Raw genomic sequence first — 15620 nt, forward strand, 5'->3', positions numbered from 1 at the left:
ATGCTCTATGTCACGCTACCTTTTTGTGCTTTGCGTAACTATCAGTGTCAGTGTACCACCAGAGAAAAACTGTAATAAAGGTTATTTTTTTCAGACTGAAAAAAATAGAATAGGAAGAGAAGGATGTAAGAAAAGTACACAGAGCTAAAATCAAGTAGAATAACTGAATTATTGTTCGCATAAATTTAGAGAGCAAAGGTTATATTGGATAGAAAATAAAGTATCTCGATATTGCGGTTAAAAAGGAATAGCAACAACGGCCTGAATATAACAGTACAAGCCCACTTTGTATTTCTGCTCTTACCACCCCCTCTATTCACTTTTCAGGTCATCTTGGTGTCAGTTCAGCTGATGTATTTAAATATTCCGACAGCCTTGAAGGGGTTGTCAGACTGCACTGCATACGCGCTGTGGTGGAGAGGGAAGATGGCGGAGAATAATGTCGAACCAGAGCACGAATGGAGCGACTGGGCCCTGGACACGGCCGAGGATACCCTAGTTGCAATGGAAAACCTGCTGGCCACACTGAGAGCTTTCGAGGACGTCCTCAGGCAACAAGAAATCTCCGTAGCGTCTTCCACGGAGTACTGCGATAACTTCTGTCAGGTAATGTGTACATGCAGCATCGAAGCTACAATTAGCCTATCGTTAGCTCACCCAGGACTGTTTTTTTCCCTCTCGCATCCCGCAAGCAGAATTACCAGCAACGATTGCTGGCCTGCTAGCTAACCGGTCAAGTTTAGGTTAGGATTACAGCCAATTGCAGTACGTTTATTTTTGCGCATATTTGCATATGCTTTTATCTTTTTTGTCATTAATAATAATAATAATAATAATAATAATAATAATAATAATAATATTTTTACACCCAAACAACTCACGGCCGTTGGACTTATTTGCAGCTCACTGATTTGTTGCTCATTTTGCAGGTTCAAGTCGCCTTACATTCAAAGATGTAGGTCTTTTAGCTTTGCTTTATTTGGGAAGTGATTATGGTGGCGACGAAGGAAATGTAACACAGATGTTTGTATGAATTTATTGACACAGTTTGCAGATCATGTATTACTGCATGCGTGTGGGGCGGGGCAGCGTCGAGATATGTTTATCATAATATTTGGTTGTTGGGGGGCGTTCAGCTACTAAATAGTGTTGCATTTTGACCACTTTTAAGAAAATACGCTTTCCCTGTGCCCTTGAAATGTGGTGACAGTTTCTAAACCTGCGCATCTGTCAGTTACGACAATGGAGATTTGTAGTCTCCCTTAAAAAATCTTAGATTGGAGGCAAGTTAAAACACAAATCTAGTCATCATGGTAGGGAAATTACTGTGGTTTCCGCTTTCTAAACGATCTGATTTAACTAAAAACTAGGTATCACTTCCATGTTTGCTGCTTAAGGGACTCTCTAATGGTTCAAGAACTTGTAGAGCTTCCAGTGAAATCTGTTCAGCAGCCTTCGAGAATGGCATAGCAGGAGTTATTCATTAGCTAGCTCACCCTAGCAGGTCTTCTTTAATTGGGCTGCTGTTGAATATTTCTCAATGATTTCAACAGCTCTAACTTCCCCCTTGTAAGTAAGTTGAAAGATTGTATGCGTTCCCATGTTTGGTGTTGGTAACTGTGTAAAATGACACTTGATTTAACACTAAAACTCAATTTCGGTGCAGTTTTAATTTCAATTTTCTAGGTTTTCATAAAACAAAGGCAAAAAGAACTGTGTGACTCCCAATTCCAGTCGGAAATCTCACGGATGTAATTAGTACACTGATGTAGGTCTTTAGGGCCTAGACTTTATTCCTAACTTCCTTTGAGAGGGTACTGTATATTTAGACAGAGGGGAATTAATTTAGTGCCTCTGTGGGCATGAGAACCACCTAGAAAAGTTCCTTCTATCTGGCAAATGAGACTCCTGGGATGCTGATAGCGCTATGATGATTTAATGTGTATACCCACCAACTACAAGGAGGTGACAGATGGGTGTAGATGTTGACTTCTCTATTCCTGGGGGACAGCTGATCGCTGAGTATTTGCTTGAAACGAGACCTTCCTCCCTGTTAACAGTAAATGTTGAGTTATATAAAACACCTGTTTCTTGTAGGTAATATTAATTTAATTAATTGAATTTGATTCTAATGTTTTAAATTGTGTGAAATTATACCAGGTTGAATCATCCCAAGAACTCAAATTTAATGGTCAGATACAGTATGAGATCATTATGTATGTGTGATGATCATATACTGTATGAAGCCTTCCTCGAGTCTTTTTTCTTTTTCTTTTTTAAAGTAACAGTTAAGTCCCCTCAGGCCCAATCAGGAGCACAGCAGGCACACACCAGACAGTGTGTCAGCTGGGATCAATCAGGTATAGACAGGTATCTCCCTCAGGTGAAAACCTTTGATCATCCAACGCAAATGCTTCCCCTTCTGGTCGTAGTTTTTGAACATTGCTACTACATATTTCTACTCTACTTTCAAATCTGCTTCATCAAGTATTTTTTCAGTTTCTGATGCCTTTGTGTGTCTTTGCAGGCACTGATGCACTATGCTGGAAGCAGGAATTCCATGGAACATGGGCTGCCTCTTCTGGAGGTCTACTGTCTGTCCATAAACTGCTTTGCTTCAGCTCGATCCCACCTCACGGCAGAATCCGACAGAGTGGCCCTCGTTTTGAAGCGACTAGCTTTGTGAGTACTGTAAAATATACTGAATTATGAGAGATAAGCAGTGGATTATCTCATGAGAGTGTGTGTGAGTCTGTCATAGGTGTCAAAGTAGTTTGATTGTCTGGTTTATGCATGGGAGCAATTTGAAATCATTTCAATATAACTTGTATAGACAAAGGCTATACATATTGTGTGCATGTGCAATAGTCATATCACAACAAATGTCATGTCAGGTATGTCAAATTCAGTTATTATGCTTTGACACAAAAGGAATACCAACATGTTTTTTACGAGTGTAACTTCATGTTTTTGGATACACAGCCTTTCTTTTTAATTTTAACATTACCAAGAATGTTGATTTTGTTGTAATGTGTCATACAGGCTCTGAGTGTGCACTGTAAAAGGAAGTGAAAACACCAAACAGAAAAGAAATGCAGTAGACAGTGATTGAGTCTGATACAAACACCACCTGCAGGATCAGATTGGGTTATTTTACATGCATTCTGTGGGGGTGGGCCACCTGAGACCTGTTCACAGTAACATCCCCCCAACCTTTTCTGCTGGTGCCCCTTGTGCCTCATTCCCCACAGTGAGAGGGATGAGGCAGGTGGGCCTATCCTCTCTCTCTCTGCCTACTAGTTTCCAGTGAATAGCTCTTCTGAGAGTTTGTGTCTTCAGCTTTCATCTTCTCTGGTTATACAGGAAGCTGAGGAAGGGCTGTTTACTACAGTTCTATTGCAGGGCTCCGTTTTTTACCACTTGCAAACGGCTTTACCTGCAACACCACAGAGAGAGCAGTTTTACACGAACAATATCCTCACTCCTGATCAGTGGAACAATAATACAAATTCCTCGATCAGCAGGCAAATCTGTTGGTCGATAAAGGATATGTTTTACACAGACTATAAAAACACATTTTCCTTTATTTTTTTTTAACATTTTTTTAATTTAGTTTTCTGTACAGCTGCACTCCCCTCAGCTTCTCAATTATTTATAAAGTCCTTAATGGCCTGCTCACTCAACTTTGTCTAATGTAGCTCAAATTCAAGCATTTTCTGTAAACTCAAGTCATTACACCTATACAGCAGGCTTGTGCTGTCTGAAAATGAGATCAAGCGTTGACAATTAAAGACACCAACGCTGATTGTTTCTTTCCTAAGTGGTAATAACTATTAACCAGTGGGAGTGAGTCTAGTCTCCCTCTTTTCCATCTGCCAATCCTCACAAGTACACTTTGCAATCTGACTAAATGCCGTATTCGCGTTCTCCATATGCCTGCCGCTATTCCGAGGCACTGATGATCCTGGCGCTCTTTTCCGTTCAGCCTTCTTAACATGTCTTTTTCTGTTGAGTTAAGTTTTATTTTTCGTTTCAGTTTTGCTTCCTTTTTTTTTTCTTTGCTTTGCTTAATGAATTCAAAGCAGTACATTTGATTTATATGTAGTTGGGGAGAATATACAAATGAAATGTTCCAGATACGTCATTGGTCTAAGAACATTAAACAAAAATGTTTTTGCAGTATGTATATCAATGACTGTGCTTTTTTTTTTTTTTTTTTTTTTTTTTTTTTTTTGTCTGTATTTGAATGGGTAAAGAAACACTAAAAAAGCAGTGGTCCTTTAGAGTGAGCAAAGCTTTTATATGCATACAGGAGTCCAGAAAGAGACATAGTACAATAGGTGGCTTTCCTAATATGAAAGACTTTTAGCTTTCTCACAACAGTCAGTATAAGAGTATAACACAAAATATTATGGAAATCCTTCAACCGATTTGGTTCAATTGCAGCCTGCCTCTGCCCAGGGCATAAAAGTAAATTTTTACATTGAAATTGGGCAACATTGATGAAATATAGAGGGTAAATTGTCAACACAGGAAATAAGTGGTTTTGTAAATTGATGTAAATGTCACAGCTATGGTTTAAATCTGAGGTACGCAGTGATACTAAGTATAAAATGTAAGCAGTGGTAACTGTAAAAAATACCCTCAGCTAATTTTGTTGTATGTTCTTCATTTTGTATTTGTGCACAGTTATATGCATGCTGTGCTTCCTGGAACTAACTGATTTATTTATTTATTTATTTTTTAAGGCTATTATTGGTTTTGATATTTAAAAAAATATTAGTTTAAGTGACTGTCCTTCACCAAAACAAAAAGGAATCAAAGCTCACACTGACTGGGATTGAGTGGCTGTTGTTTGGGATTAGATGTGCTTCAAGACGTCCTTTGAAGGGGCATTAAAGGTCTCATACTACAAATAATGAGTTATCTAAGAAATTTTGTGAATTTCTCAACATGAGCTGAACTAGGTCAGAGATTTGTGCCTTTGTGTTCATTGCTGGGACCAGTCATACGTCTTCAGCCAGGAAAGGTTTAAAGGCACGATGCGATCAAAGGTGTAAGGAGTTGTCTCATTAGATTTACATGTGTACTGAAAATCCACTGTTATCCTGAATAAACTGTATTAGTCATGTAAATGGGATGTTAAAGTTCTTCAACATGCTGATTTGTTTTTAGGTTTAAAAACACATTAACAACACATTTCATTTACCTGTTTTTGCTGCAGTTTGCAACATGTGGCCACTTGCCTGTTGCACACAAACTACACAACAATTTACAAGGCTAGGTTAGTGATGCATGTCGCCAAGAAAAGCCCACATTTCTGGTTAGAAGGAGGGATGCACATACTTGTAAACATGAAATGCTGTTGTTGTTTTTTTGTTTTTGTTGTTGTTTGTTTTTGCTTGAGGTAGCCAAAAGAATCTGTGGGCAGTCACAGACTGCCAGTCTACCTGTAGAGGGTGTGCTTTGTCAGATGGAGTGGGCTACTCTTGCTTGTGCTGTTGCTGGTCTGTTAGCCAGCCATGGAGAAGAGCCAAGTTATAACATACAAAGACCTTAAGTAAAACCAACCCACTTATCAACCAATCACTGTTTGACTGACACGTAAAGCGCAGTTGTGGTGGGTAAAAAAAACAATCTCAATATGCTATCTGAACAGAAACTGGTATGTGAATGGACACATTTGTGGAACCATTATTTGGCAATTACACAATTTGTGTGCAAATATCTTAACACAAGCCTACAGGATGGTGCTTGAAGAATTTAAAAAAAGGAAGCTGTGGACGTACGGTCAAACGAGTTGGCCACTGCTGAAAATGTTTTGATGCAACAAACCAAAATAATTGAAGCACCTTCACTTTTCAGTATTTGTGTACTATGCAGTTATTGTATATTGAATTTGTAGGAACACTGCCTTGTAGGGGGGCAGCCATGGTGGCTTGAAGGTTGGATCATACTCTGCGCACTCTTCATACTGTCGTTGGCTGTTCTGTTTTGCGCTGTTTTATTATAGTGTCATAAAACGTGTCCTTGTTTTTATTACAGGAGCTGTTTTGAACTGTTGCTGTCAGTGCCTGAGAATGAAATCCCATATGAAGCCTGGGTTCAGTTCCACCACTCTGTTCAGGTACAGGACCTTCAAAGCATTGTTTGCTGATGAGTGACTGCATAGAGAAAAGTAAATTTGTGTGTGTCTGTGAGGGGGGGAGGTCAAGTTGATTCTTCGGGTGTTTTCTGTAAAAGCCCTCCTAAAAGACGAGCTGTTTCAAATTGGTGTGGACAGCATTGTTTTGTTTTTGTTTACCCTGTGGTGAGTCTAAAACATCTGTCTTTATAACCTCTCACTCTTCACAGGTTGTCAAATCTGTACTTCAATATGAAACAAATCTAGGTGTGAATATCTGCAGTATCAGGCTTAAAATAGTTATTCTCTCAAAGGATTTAAAGATACGAGACTTAAAAAGAATAGCGTTTCAATCTTTCATACATTTAGCAGTTTTGTTTCCAAAGAATGAAGTGAAGCGCTTCAGTCTCATGGGGTGGGTCGCATGGCTGTGGACTTGATTTCTTGTGGCAAATGTGCACTGAAGAGTTGGCAGAATACGTTGCTAAATTGGTTCAATATGTTCAAGCTGAGCAAAACTGTGACATACTGAGAAGATTTATGGAAATGTAATACCTCTGTAGCTGAAGTCTTATGTAGGTTTTTAAGTACTCTTACTTTCTTTGATACTAGATTGTGGGCTGCGAAGTCACTATATTAAGTTTTATTCACCCGCATGTCGAATGACATTGTTTGATGACATTTCAAAAAGGAAAAAAAAGTCTTAATTTCCACAGACAGACTTGTCAGCAAAGAAAAAGTCATTCTAAACCAGGCTGTGCTGAGCTGTCACCTGTTTTCCTTTTTAGATGTGAACAGTGACAAACGTTTCGCTTGGTGTAGAGCAGATAATGAAATATCGCTTGTGCTGAATCACAAACTGTGACAGCCTTTTGAGTTGTTCATTTATCATTTTATCACACATCAGCAGAGAGAAAGCAGCACCGCTGCCTCCATAAAGGAAACATAGCCCTTAATTATTATATTTTTTGTATTCATGAAAATGAATGTTTATAAAGATGCTGACCGAACAATTTTATTGTATTTAGCTTTACCATTTTTCTGTTGTGTGCAGATTGCCCATGATACCCTGCTACAGTATGGAAGCACAGACCTTCAAGCATTACTCCAAATCACAGGAGAGGGAGGGGCATGGAGCAACCCTGTCCTTACATCTCTCCTCACCGGGCAGCTGACTAACCCAGAAGAAGGTTAGGATCTAGTTAACTAGGTTCTTCTTATTTGAAAACTATAGTTACTTAGAACTACGTTGGCTTTTTCTTTGTTTGTGACTCGGATTTTGTTTCAATTCTGTCTTTAGTTAATGCATATATCATCTTGGAGGGCGAGGGCTTCATGGAGATGCGGGTGAAACATCTGGAAAAGATGGGCGAGATTGCCAAAGCTGTGGTGTTGGCCAAAGCTTGCACTGAATGCAGCACCTTTTCTAATCAAGCCACGTTTCGTCAGACATATGTCTCCCTGCTTTGTCACCTGTTGCCCAACGAAGAGGCCATAATGGAGGTATTCCAGCAGTTTCTTTTTGTGAGCAGGGATTGGTTACTTTGGTGACTTTTGGGTGTTTCAGTAAATTATTGAATGAGTTTCTACATTTTATTATTTTCACCAAACCAATGTGCAGAGTATCAAAAATATAAGAAGCGTTCAGTGTGACACCGAGTGTGTGCCAGGTGATCACGACTGTGATGGCCTCCCGAAGCTTTCAGAGGACAGACAAAAGCATCCATTCTTAGTATTCAGTCACACATACACAAAAGCAATCTGTAACTGATATTAGCTGATAAAGAAAAATGGGGCATATTTGCAAGTCAAATCTTTTTATAATGAGTGTAACAAAAAAAACAAAAAAAAAAAAGACCTATTCATAAGGGTTTTCTGCACTGACTCCAAAAATAGAGCTTCAAACTCACATGCAAATTGAGCTTTCAGTTTTCTGGCTTTCAGTTGGAGGACTCAGAAAATCCTCCAGCCGATAGAACATTTGGGTGCTTTGTGGCCTATTTTCAGTTTGGCATTACATTGTATGCTGTAAAAGTGTTTTAGCCTGCTTCTTTGTACATAAATCTAACCCATGTGCACACAGAAGTACCTTAGCATAATAATTATTCTTTGTCAGTTGCTATTGATAATTCCTGTACTAAGCAGCGTTTGGATTTGTTTTACATGCTGTCTCCTTTTATTCTTTTGATTACAGTGTCTCGCCAGTGTGTCAGATAAAAGTGCAGACTAGGTATAGGATTTGCATGATCAGAAAAGCAAGAAGTATGTTGGGCAGTTTTTTTTTTTTTGTTGTTGTTGTTTTTTTTTTATATTCATACAAAAGCCACACAGCTTTGAACTCGGGATAAAAAATGATACAAAAATAGTTTTGTTTATTCAAACGGCTCAGTTCCACACTCATAATGTCTATGTGAGCGAAGAAAGAGGCTATTATCCTTTATAAATATAAAGCTGTGAAGAAAACTGGAATCAGCTGTGCAGTGATATTTAGATCGAGTGTCCTATTGCATTTTCTGTCTGTGTGTGTGTGAGAGAGACTAAAATGGAAAAATGGCCTTTTAAATAAAATATAACATATATTCTCTCTTTATGGCAGAGAAATTTCATTATTATAATACAGTGAAAGGAAAAAAGTTGTGATGTTTTGTCACGAAGAAGGGTTTTTAGTTTGCTCTCTTATACAGTTTATAAATCAGACTAGTATGAGATATTATCCGATCTTGCATATGCCTTATCTTCATTTTTTTTTTTTTGCTCTTGCCTCTGTGGTTCTCAGTTACCCCACTTTTTATATATGCCTCCAAGGGCATGCTCACCCCATTAGAGTTAAACACTATTTTCTTACCTCGTGCGGTCATGAAATTCCTCCAGAAACATTTAAACATTTTAAAACGTTGTTACTGCAGCTACGACAGCACTGCTTCTTCATAGGTCTGCATCTTAGAAAAGAGCAAATGTTGTATTAAATCACGCTGGGAGAACATTTTATCAACACATTCTGGTGGTAGTATATGACTGACATAAAACTAAATATACAAAAAGACACACGTTGATCCATGGATGTTGATTTTTCTGGCATTTGTAACTTTTTGTTGAGTGACTGGAGATGTGTTGCCTCTTTTGTTGTTTGCTGAGCAGCCAACATTATATTTCCCGTAGATATCGAGACTGGACTGCAAGGATGTACTTGAGATCACGTGTAATCTGGAGACAGAGGGGGAGGAGAATACAGCGTTCATCCTGTGCACAACTTTCTTGACCCAGCAGCTACAGCAGCAGAGTCTTTACTGCTCCTGGTGAGTGGGCTCTCTTTAAGGACAAGCTTTCTCTTTTTATTTTCTTTTTTTTAGACTTGATGTAGGAATTTATTTAAAAGAAAGTGATTCTTTGGTCAGCTTTGCATTCACAAACAACTGTATGTGTAAAACATTTTTTTATTTTTTTTTTAATTAAAGGGAGTTGATTTTATTGTGGAGTAAGCTTCAGAGGAGGCTTGACCCCTCACCAGTGTCTCTTCTGGAACGATGCCTTCAGCTAGGTGCCATTGCCAAAACAGTCGACCATTTGCTTTACTTGGTCCGTGTGATTCAGACAGAGGTGAGTGTGAAAACCCGTGCTTTACACTTTTGATCCTAAAATGGCACAGGTTGTTTGGCATTATGGGGGCAGGCAGACTATATTTGCATTACTTCTTACTTGATTGGAGAGTGAAAACATGCAGAGAACACAAAGATGTATGAGACAGATTGTATGCCCTGCTCATTGATGCCCTGGCCCACATCTGGGAGGACGAATTTTAGCCTAATGGACTAGTGTGCCACATTATTTTTCACTTTGACTTTCAGAGTGTCTTTGAATTCAGCCCTTTGTAGGTTTATCATTTTCAGTTTCATCAACTCATGTGGAATCCTTTTGTTCCTGACCAGTCCCTATCAGTATAGATCAGTATAGATATGACCCCCCTGCCGCCATCATTGAAGTTGATGTATTTTCAAAGTGTTCCTTTAATTTTTTTTTTTAGCAGTGTATTTAGATGCTTAAGTAGCCAGTGTAAGAGGGTCTTTTTTTGTTTCCCAGCACTCTATAATGGTAATATAACTCTTCATATCACTTTTTAGGCGGAGGAACCAGGGATACCTGCGTCGGTAGAGCTTTGCGTGAAAGCCCTTCAACTTCCAAAGCAGGATGACTCCGAATCGAAGATCTCTGTCTGTAAGACAGTGTCCTGCCTTCTTCCAGACGACCTTGAGGTTCTGCGTGCCTGCCAACTCACAGAGTTCCTGCTTGGCCCTGCTCAGGAAGCCTTCAGCTGTCTTGAGGAGCTGTACTTGCGCCCAGACCAAAAGTATGACCAGGACAGTGAGGTTATTCCCAACTCACTACGCTGTGAGTTGCTACTAGCACTGAAAGCTTACTGGCCTTTTGACCCCGAATTCTGGGACTGGAAAACTCTAAAATATCATTGCATCTCCCTTCTGGGGCTGAAGCCCGAGTCAGAAGGGGAAGAGGAAGAGGCAGTTGAGAAGGATAAACTGCAGGAGCTGCAGGGAGTCACTGTTAAAGTAGAATCGGTGCACCAAAATGGGATAAATGGAGGTCTTGACGGTCGTGAGCAGCTAGATCAAAAACAGTCTATCAACCAAATGGACGTCAAAGGAGATTCTGAGGCAAAAAAACACAAGTTCTGCTGTCACATTTGTAAAAGGTCTATCTCTGACACCCAAGTCATTCACCACTCAAAAAGACATGCAGAGGATAACAACCATCCCTGCCCTATTTGCTTGGAAAAGTTTGAGAGTCGGAAAGAACTCGTTCCTCACATTAAAAAACACATTGAGAGTGAAACACATCTTGTCAAAAATCATGCCAAGACTGAGGAAGTACAGAAAACGATAGAAGAAGATGACGACGTTGAACCGGGTGAGATCACCATTGATCCTTCTCTAATGCTGTATTACAAATCCACTCATGATCCAGATGTCTTGCAGCATATTGTGCAGCAAGCCAAAACAGGGACAGAGAAACATGTGGACAGTGACGAGCATGTAACTTTCGATTACATCGACCAACATTTCAAACTGCAGAACAGGGATGAATATCCCTGTCCAGGAACTGGATGTACACGAACTTTTAAACATTCCAAGTACTTATATGTCCACTTAAAGTCGGAGCACAAAGGTGATGAAAACGTGAAATATTTTCACCAGACGAGAGACAAGCGGGAAAAGTGCGTCTTCTGTAGACGTCATTTTGTCTCAGCTTACCATCATCGCAAACATATAAGAGTTCACTATGGTGATCGGCCTTACACGTGTGTGGTTATAGGCTGTGGTGCGCAGTTTAATACTTCCAATGAACTTGTCACACACAAGCAAACCCATGGCTATCAGCTCAACTACCAGTGTCAGCTCAAAGGCTGTTATGTCACATACTCTGACTTGGGACAGATATATCACCATGAAGCACAGCATTTTAGAGATGCAGCATTTACCTGCTCTAGTACTGACTGTAGAAAGTATTACTTGTCCAAAAAGGAATTTATAAAGCATCTGTCAACACACAACATCACTTTCTCTGAAGAGGACTTTGAGGCTCAAAGGAAGGCAAAGCGGAAACTTTTTAAGACTGTTACTGATGCAGCCATTCGCCTTACTAAGTCAGTTGAACCTGACACTGTAAATGGAGACGTCTTGAATGCTTCGTCAGTGAGTTGCTCCTCCTCCTTGCAGGAATCTGACGTCAAAGAGCCCAAAGCAACAATGACCTTGGTGGCTGTGTGTTTTGATGGAAGTAAATTCACTTGTGGCTTTGAGAAGTGTGGCATGACATTTTCCAGAGCCAGGGATGTCCAGAGACATCTTAAATGTGCTCACCCAGAACATCTCAAACTGGAGAACAAAGAACACAAACATGACAATGAGCAGGGATCCAAGTCCAAATGGATAAAGTCTGAAAGTCAACCAGAGAATGAAGAAAAGGGACAAAACGACCCAACTCCATTTCAACCTGTGGAGACTTGCCAAGAAAAAAAGGCTTCCACTCATCCCAAAAGCAGTGAAACAACCTCTTTAAGCCTTCAAACAAAAAACGATGCTCTCAAAGAGATTCTCATCGGGCTCAGTAGACTGGACCTGAATTCTGACAGTTTGCCAAGCGAACCCACTCAGTCCAGCGTGGACTCAAACACATCTCAAATATCTCTTCATCAGGCAATTATGGCAAAGCCCCCTGTTGTCTTGCTTCAGAAGAGACCACATCTTTCAGAGGAAAAGGTTAAAGTCCTCACTCAACAAGCAACCACTGAGGAAGGTGGCAGTGAATCACTAGCCAGTGCTAAGCCCTATGTTTGTGAGATGAAAAGTTGTGGCTTTAGAACGGCTCAAAGTTACAGCTTACTGCGCCACTATAACACCAGACATGGCCGTACCATTGAACAGGCCAAAAGGTTGACTTCTTTGAAAACCACCTCTTTTAAGCCTTACGTGTGCCACCTTTGTTCCAAGAGCCACAGGGAAAAACATGTGTTGAGGGCCCATTATATTCAGTTCCATAACATGAGTGAGACTTGCGTAGATCAGATTAGTTTAACATCTGTACAGCATGAGGGAAACAAAGTGTCCAAATCTAAAAAAAAACTAACATCGCAGCCTTTGACAAACCACGGCCTAAAGGTAAAAAAGAAAGAGATCCCTGTGTTGCAACACCAACAGGAGACCAAAAACTCAACAGCGATAAGTGAAAATGGAAAAGACTTTGACAATCACTCCCCATCTGAAGAGGAAGGGGAAGATGAGGCAAAGGGTAGAGAGGAAGATGAGCAGAGACAGGAAAGTGAAGATAAAACCACACAGCAAGTCAGAACGACAAGACGCTTGGTAGCCAAAAGTAATCTCTGCTATATACTTGATAAGTTCAGTAAACCTTTTCACTGTGTGGCAAAGAATTGCGATGCAGCCTTTTCCACCCAGGGAGGTCTTGTGCGCCATCTCCAGTTAGTACATCATTACAATCGCTCTCAGCTTTTGTTGGAAAAAGATATTGATGTGCACCACAGTCCAGAAGTGAGAAAAGAGCCTCCCAAAAAAAGGCCTCTCCCAAACTCAGATGAACCTCAACCCCAGTTCAAATGTCACTTTGCAAACTGCAATGCTTCCTACCACCTTAAAAGCAGCTTAGTGCGTCACACTCGTGATTACCACTCGCAACCACCTGAGCTATTAAGGTGCAAGTATGACGGCTGCACAAGAGTGTTCAGCCATGACGGTGCACTTAAAAAACACACTCTTTATAGTCACTGCGAGTTGTACGACTCGCTGGTGGTACGTCTGCAGAGCACTCACAAGAAGTCTATTACCGGGTGTCAAAAGAAGCTTATAGTCACACCAGAGAGTCCTCAGAAAGAGGAACCTGGTTCACCCACCGCACAGGCTGAGAGTCCAAAGCCTGAAGTGATGGATACATCAGAACAACTGGGTGATGAGGGTGCCACGGAGAAAAAGGTGTCAGGAGAGAAAAAGCGAGAGAAAAAAAATTGTTTCAGCCGTTACGTCTTTAGATCTCACGAAGAAGCACTGCAGATGTGCCAGGATCGCTGTTTGCGAGTGGCCTACCCATGCATGGTTCAGGACTGCGATTCTGTTGTCACGTACATGCACAGCTTGAACCGTCACTACCTGAGGGTCCACCGCATGCGCCGAGAAGATGTCTTTAAGAATGAAGATAAGCTTGTTTTTACTGCCGAGCAGCTCGAAGAACTCATTCAAAGGAAGTCCGCCAGACCGACTGTTGCAGGCACGTGTGTCCCTAATGGGGTTCGTAAAATGGAGTACCAAGCAGAGTCGGAAAACGCAGGGGCACAGCCTGCACCCGTGAGTCTTCATTCCATCAAAGGGGACACGCAGGATGAGGACAATCATGATCCACTGAGCTTCCCTGGAGAGGAAGAGCAGGAGCTGCCACCTGTTGAGAGAAATGGTGTCCTCGTTGGTGCAGACGAGGTGCTATATGGTGAGCCGAGCACAGGCGGGCATGCTGAAGATGCTGCTGCAGGAACACCGAGCGCTCAGAAACCAGAGGAGAGACTGAGTTTGGATAAAATCAAGCCTCTGCTCCGCCCGGTCACTGTTGACCTTTCACCACCATGTTCACTTCGTTTTACTACTGAAGAGAGCTTCCAAGACGCATCGGGCAACAAAGATGGTAGTAAAACATTAAATGGATCCATAACGTTGTCCAGTCCTCCCGTTCGCCAGCCCCTGAAAAGGAAGAACGAGCTGTCTGAACAGCCTTCAAACGTAAAAGACTCTCAGTCTCGTAGTGCTTCTCCACGGGCTTTTGACATTGCTGGCTATAAACCTATGGGGTTTGAGTCTTCATTTCTTAAGTTCATACAAGAAACTGCTCCAAAAGAAAAAAATACAGGATTAGCAAAACGGCGGGACACTTTCAGACGTAGTTGTTCCGTCAAAGAGAACAACCAGCTAGGAATCTCTCACACCCGCAGCAGACGCACTCATTCCCCACTGCTGAAGCCCCACTCTATGACTAGGGACTTCACGTCAGTCCAAAACTTGAAGTCCATCCTGGACAAAGCCCTGGCTGGGTGTGGGGACCTGGCCATTAAACAGCTTCAGTACCTCAGACCCGTGGTGGTCCTGGGCAGACCCGTGTGCACCACCGCCCTGCCTGACCTCTTCCCAACAGACACCAACAACAGCAAACTGCTTCTTGGAAGTTAGTTTAACCGAGCACCTTTTTACATGGCTATGGTAAATGACTTTTTAGTTTCACAGCTGTGTATCAGTATTTTTATTTCTCCCAACCATGACGACGCTGTTACGTTTTTGCTATTTTTAAGTTGCCAAACTGAACAGTTGTAGTAATTAGCATAAAATTAAAAACAAGCTTAAACACTGCACACTAGATCCAGCTGATTGTTTGGGGTTTTTTAGACATCTGTAATGAAGCATTCAGATAACGCCTATTATGTTAAATCATGGTCACAAGTGTATATACTGTAGTTCTCTGAGATAAATGTACAGCTTTTCAGATTGTTAGAAATGGTCAGTAGCGAATTGCAAGGCCTTTTCACTTTTGTGAAAATGTGACTGAAAATATTTCCTTACTACAAAGTCCTTGAAGGAATACGTTTGGTTATTTTTCACCTCAGTTTATAATAAGTCAGTGTTGGGTTGCAGTGGACAGGTGTTGGCCAACATGTATGTAACACTTTCTAATAAAATAAATGTGGAAATGAATTTACAGCCTTGACTCTGTGGATTGTTTATTAATTGTTAATTGAAGTCACACTTCTTAAAACAATTTGGCTTTAAGAGGTTTAAAATGATCCCTGTGGAATTTCTGTTGTATAGTGTATGGTATTATTCCTGTTATAGACTAAAATTATGTTTAAAAACACACACACACACACACACATATATATATATATCTATATCTATAGAGAGAGAGAGATAGATAGATAGATAGAGAGATATAT

At 40.7% G+C, this 15620-nt stretch overlaps 1 protein-coding gene across 1 annotated transcript; it reads left to right on the forward strand.

Annotated features, from left to right (window-relative positions):
• The first annotated feature begins 355 nt into the window (after nucleotides 1–355).
• On the forward strand, nucleotides 356–15387 carry rlf (RLF zinc finger). The gene is made up of 8 exons (XM_005477125.4): nucleotides 356–606; nucleotides 2528–2682; nucleotides 6046–6127; nucleotides 7179–7314; nucleotides 7425–7627; nucleotides 9284–9420; nucleotides 9580–9721; nucleotides 10243–15387. Exons 1-8 carry the CDS (start codon nucleotides 427–429, stop codon nucleotides 14860–14862), a joined length of 5655 nt encoding a protein of 1884 aa, XP_005477182.2. The 5' UTR covers nucleotides 356–426; the 3' UTR covers nucleotides 14863–15387.
• Nucleotides 15388–15620: the final 233 nt, after the last annotated feature.

The sequence above is a fragment of the Oreochromis niloticus genome, linkage group LG19 (genome assembly GCF_001858045.2).
Source record: "Oreochromis niloticus isolate F11D_XX linkage group LG19, O_niloticus_UMD_NMBU, whole genome shotgun sequence".
Taxonomy (NCBI): Eukaryota; Metazoa; Chordata; class Actinopteri; order Cichliformes; family Cichlidae; genus Oreochromis; species Oreochromis niloticus.

Excerpts from the sequence above, each read along its gene's own strand:
- rlf (XM_005477125.4), top strand. The coding sequence starts at position 427 with ATGGCGGAGAATAATGTCGAACCAGAGCACGAATGGAGCGACTGGGCC. Across the intron at positions 6,128-7,178 it reads AGTTCCACCACTCTGTTCAG|ATTGCCCATGATACCCTGCT; the intron begins GTACAGGACCTT and ends TGTTGTGTGCAG. Across the intron at positions 7,628-9,283 it reads ACGAAGAGGCCATAATGGAG|ATATCGAGACTGGACTGCAA; the intron begins GTATTCCAGCAG and ends TATTTCCCGTAG.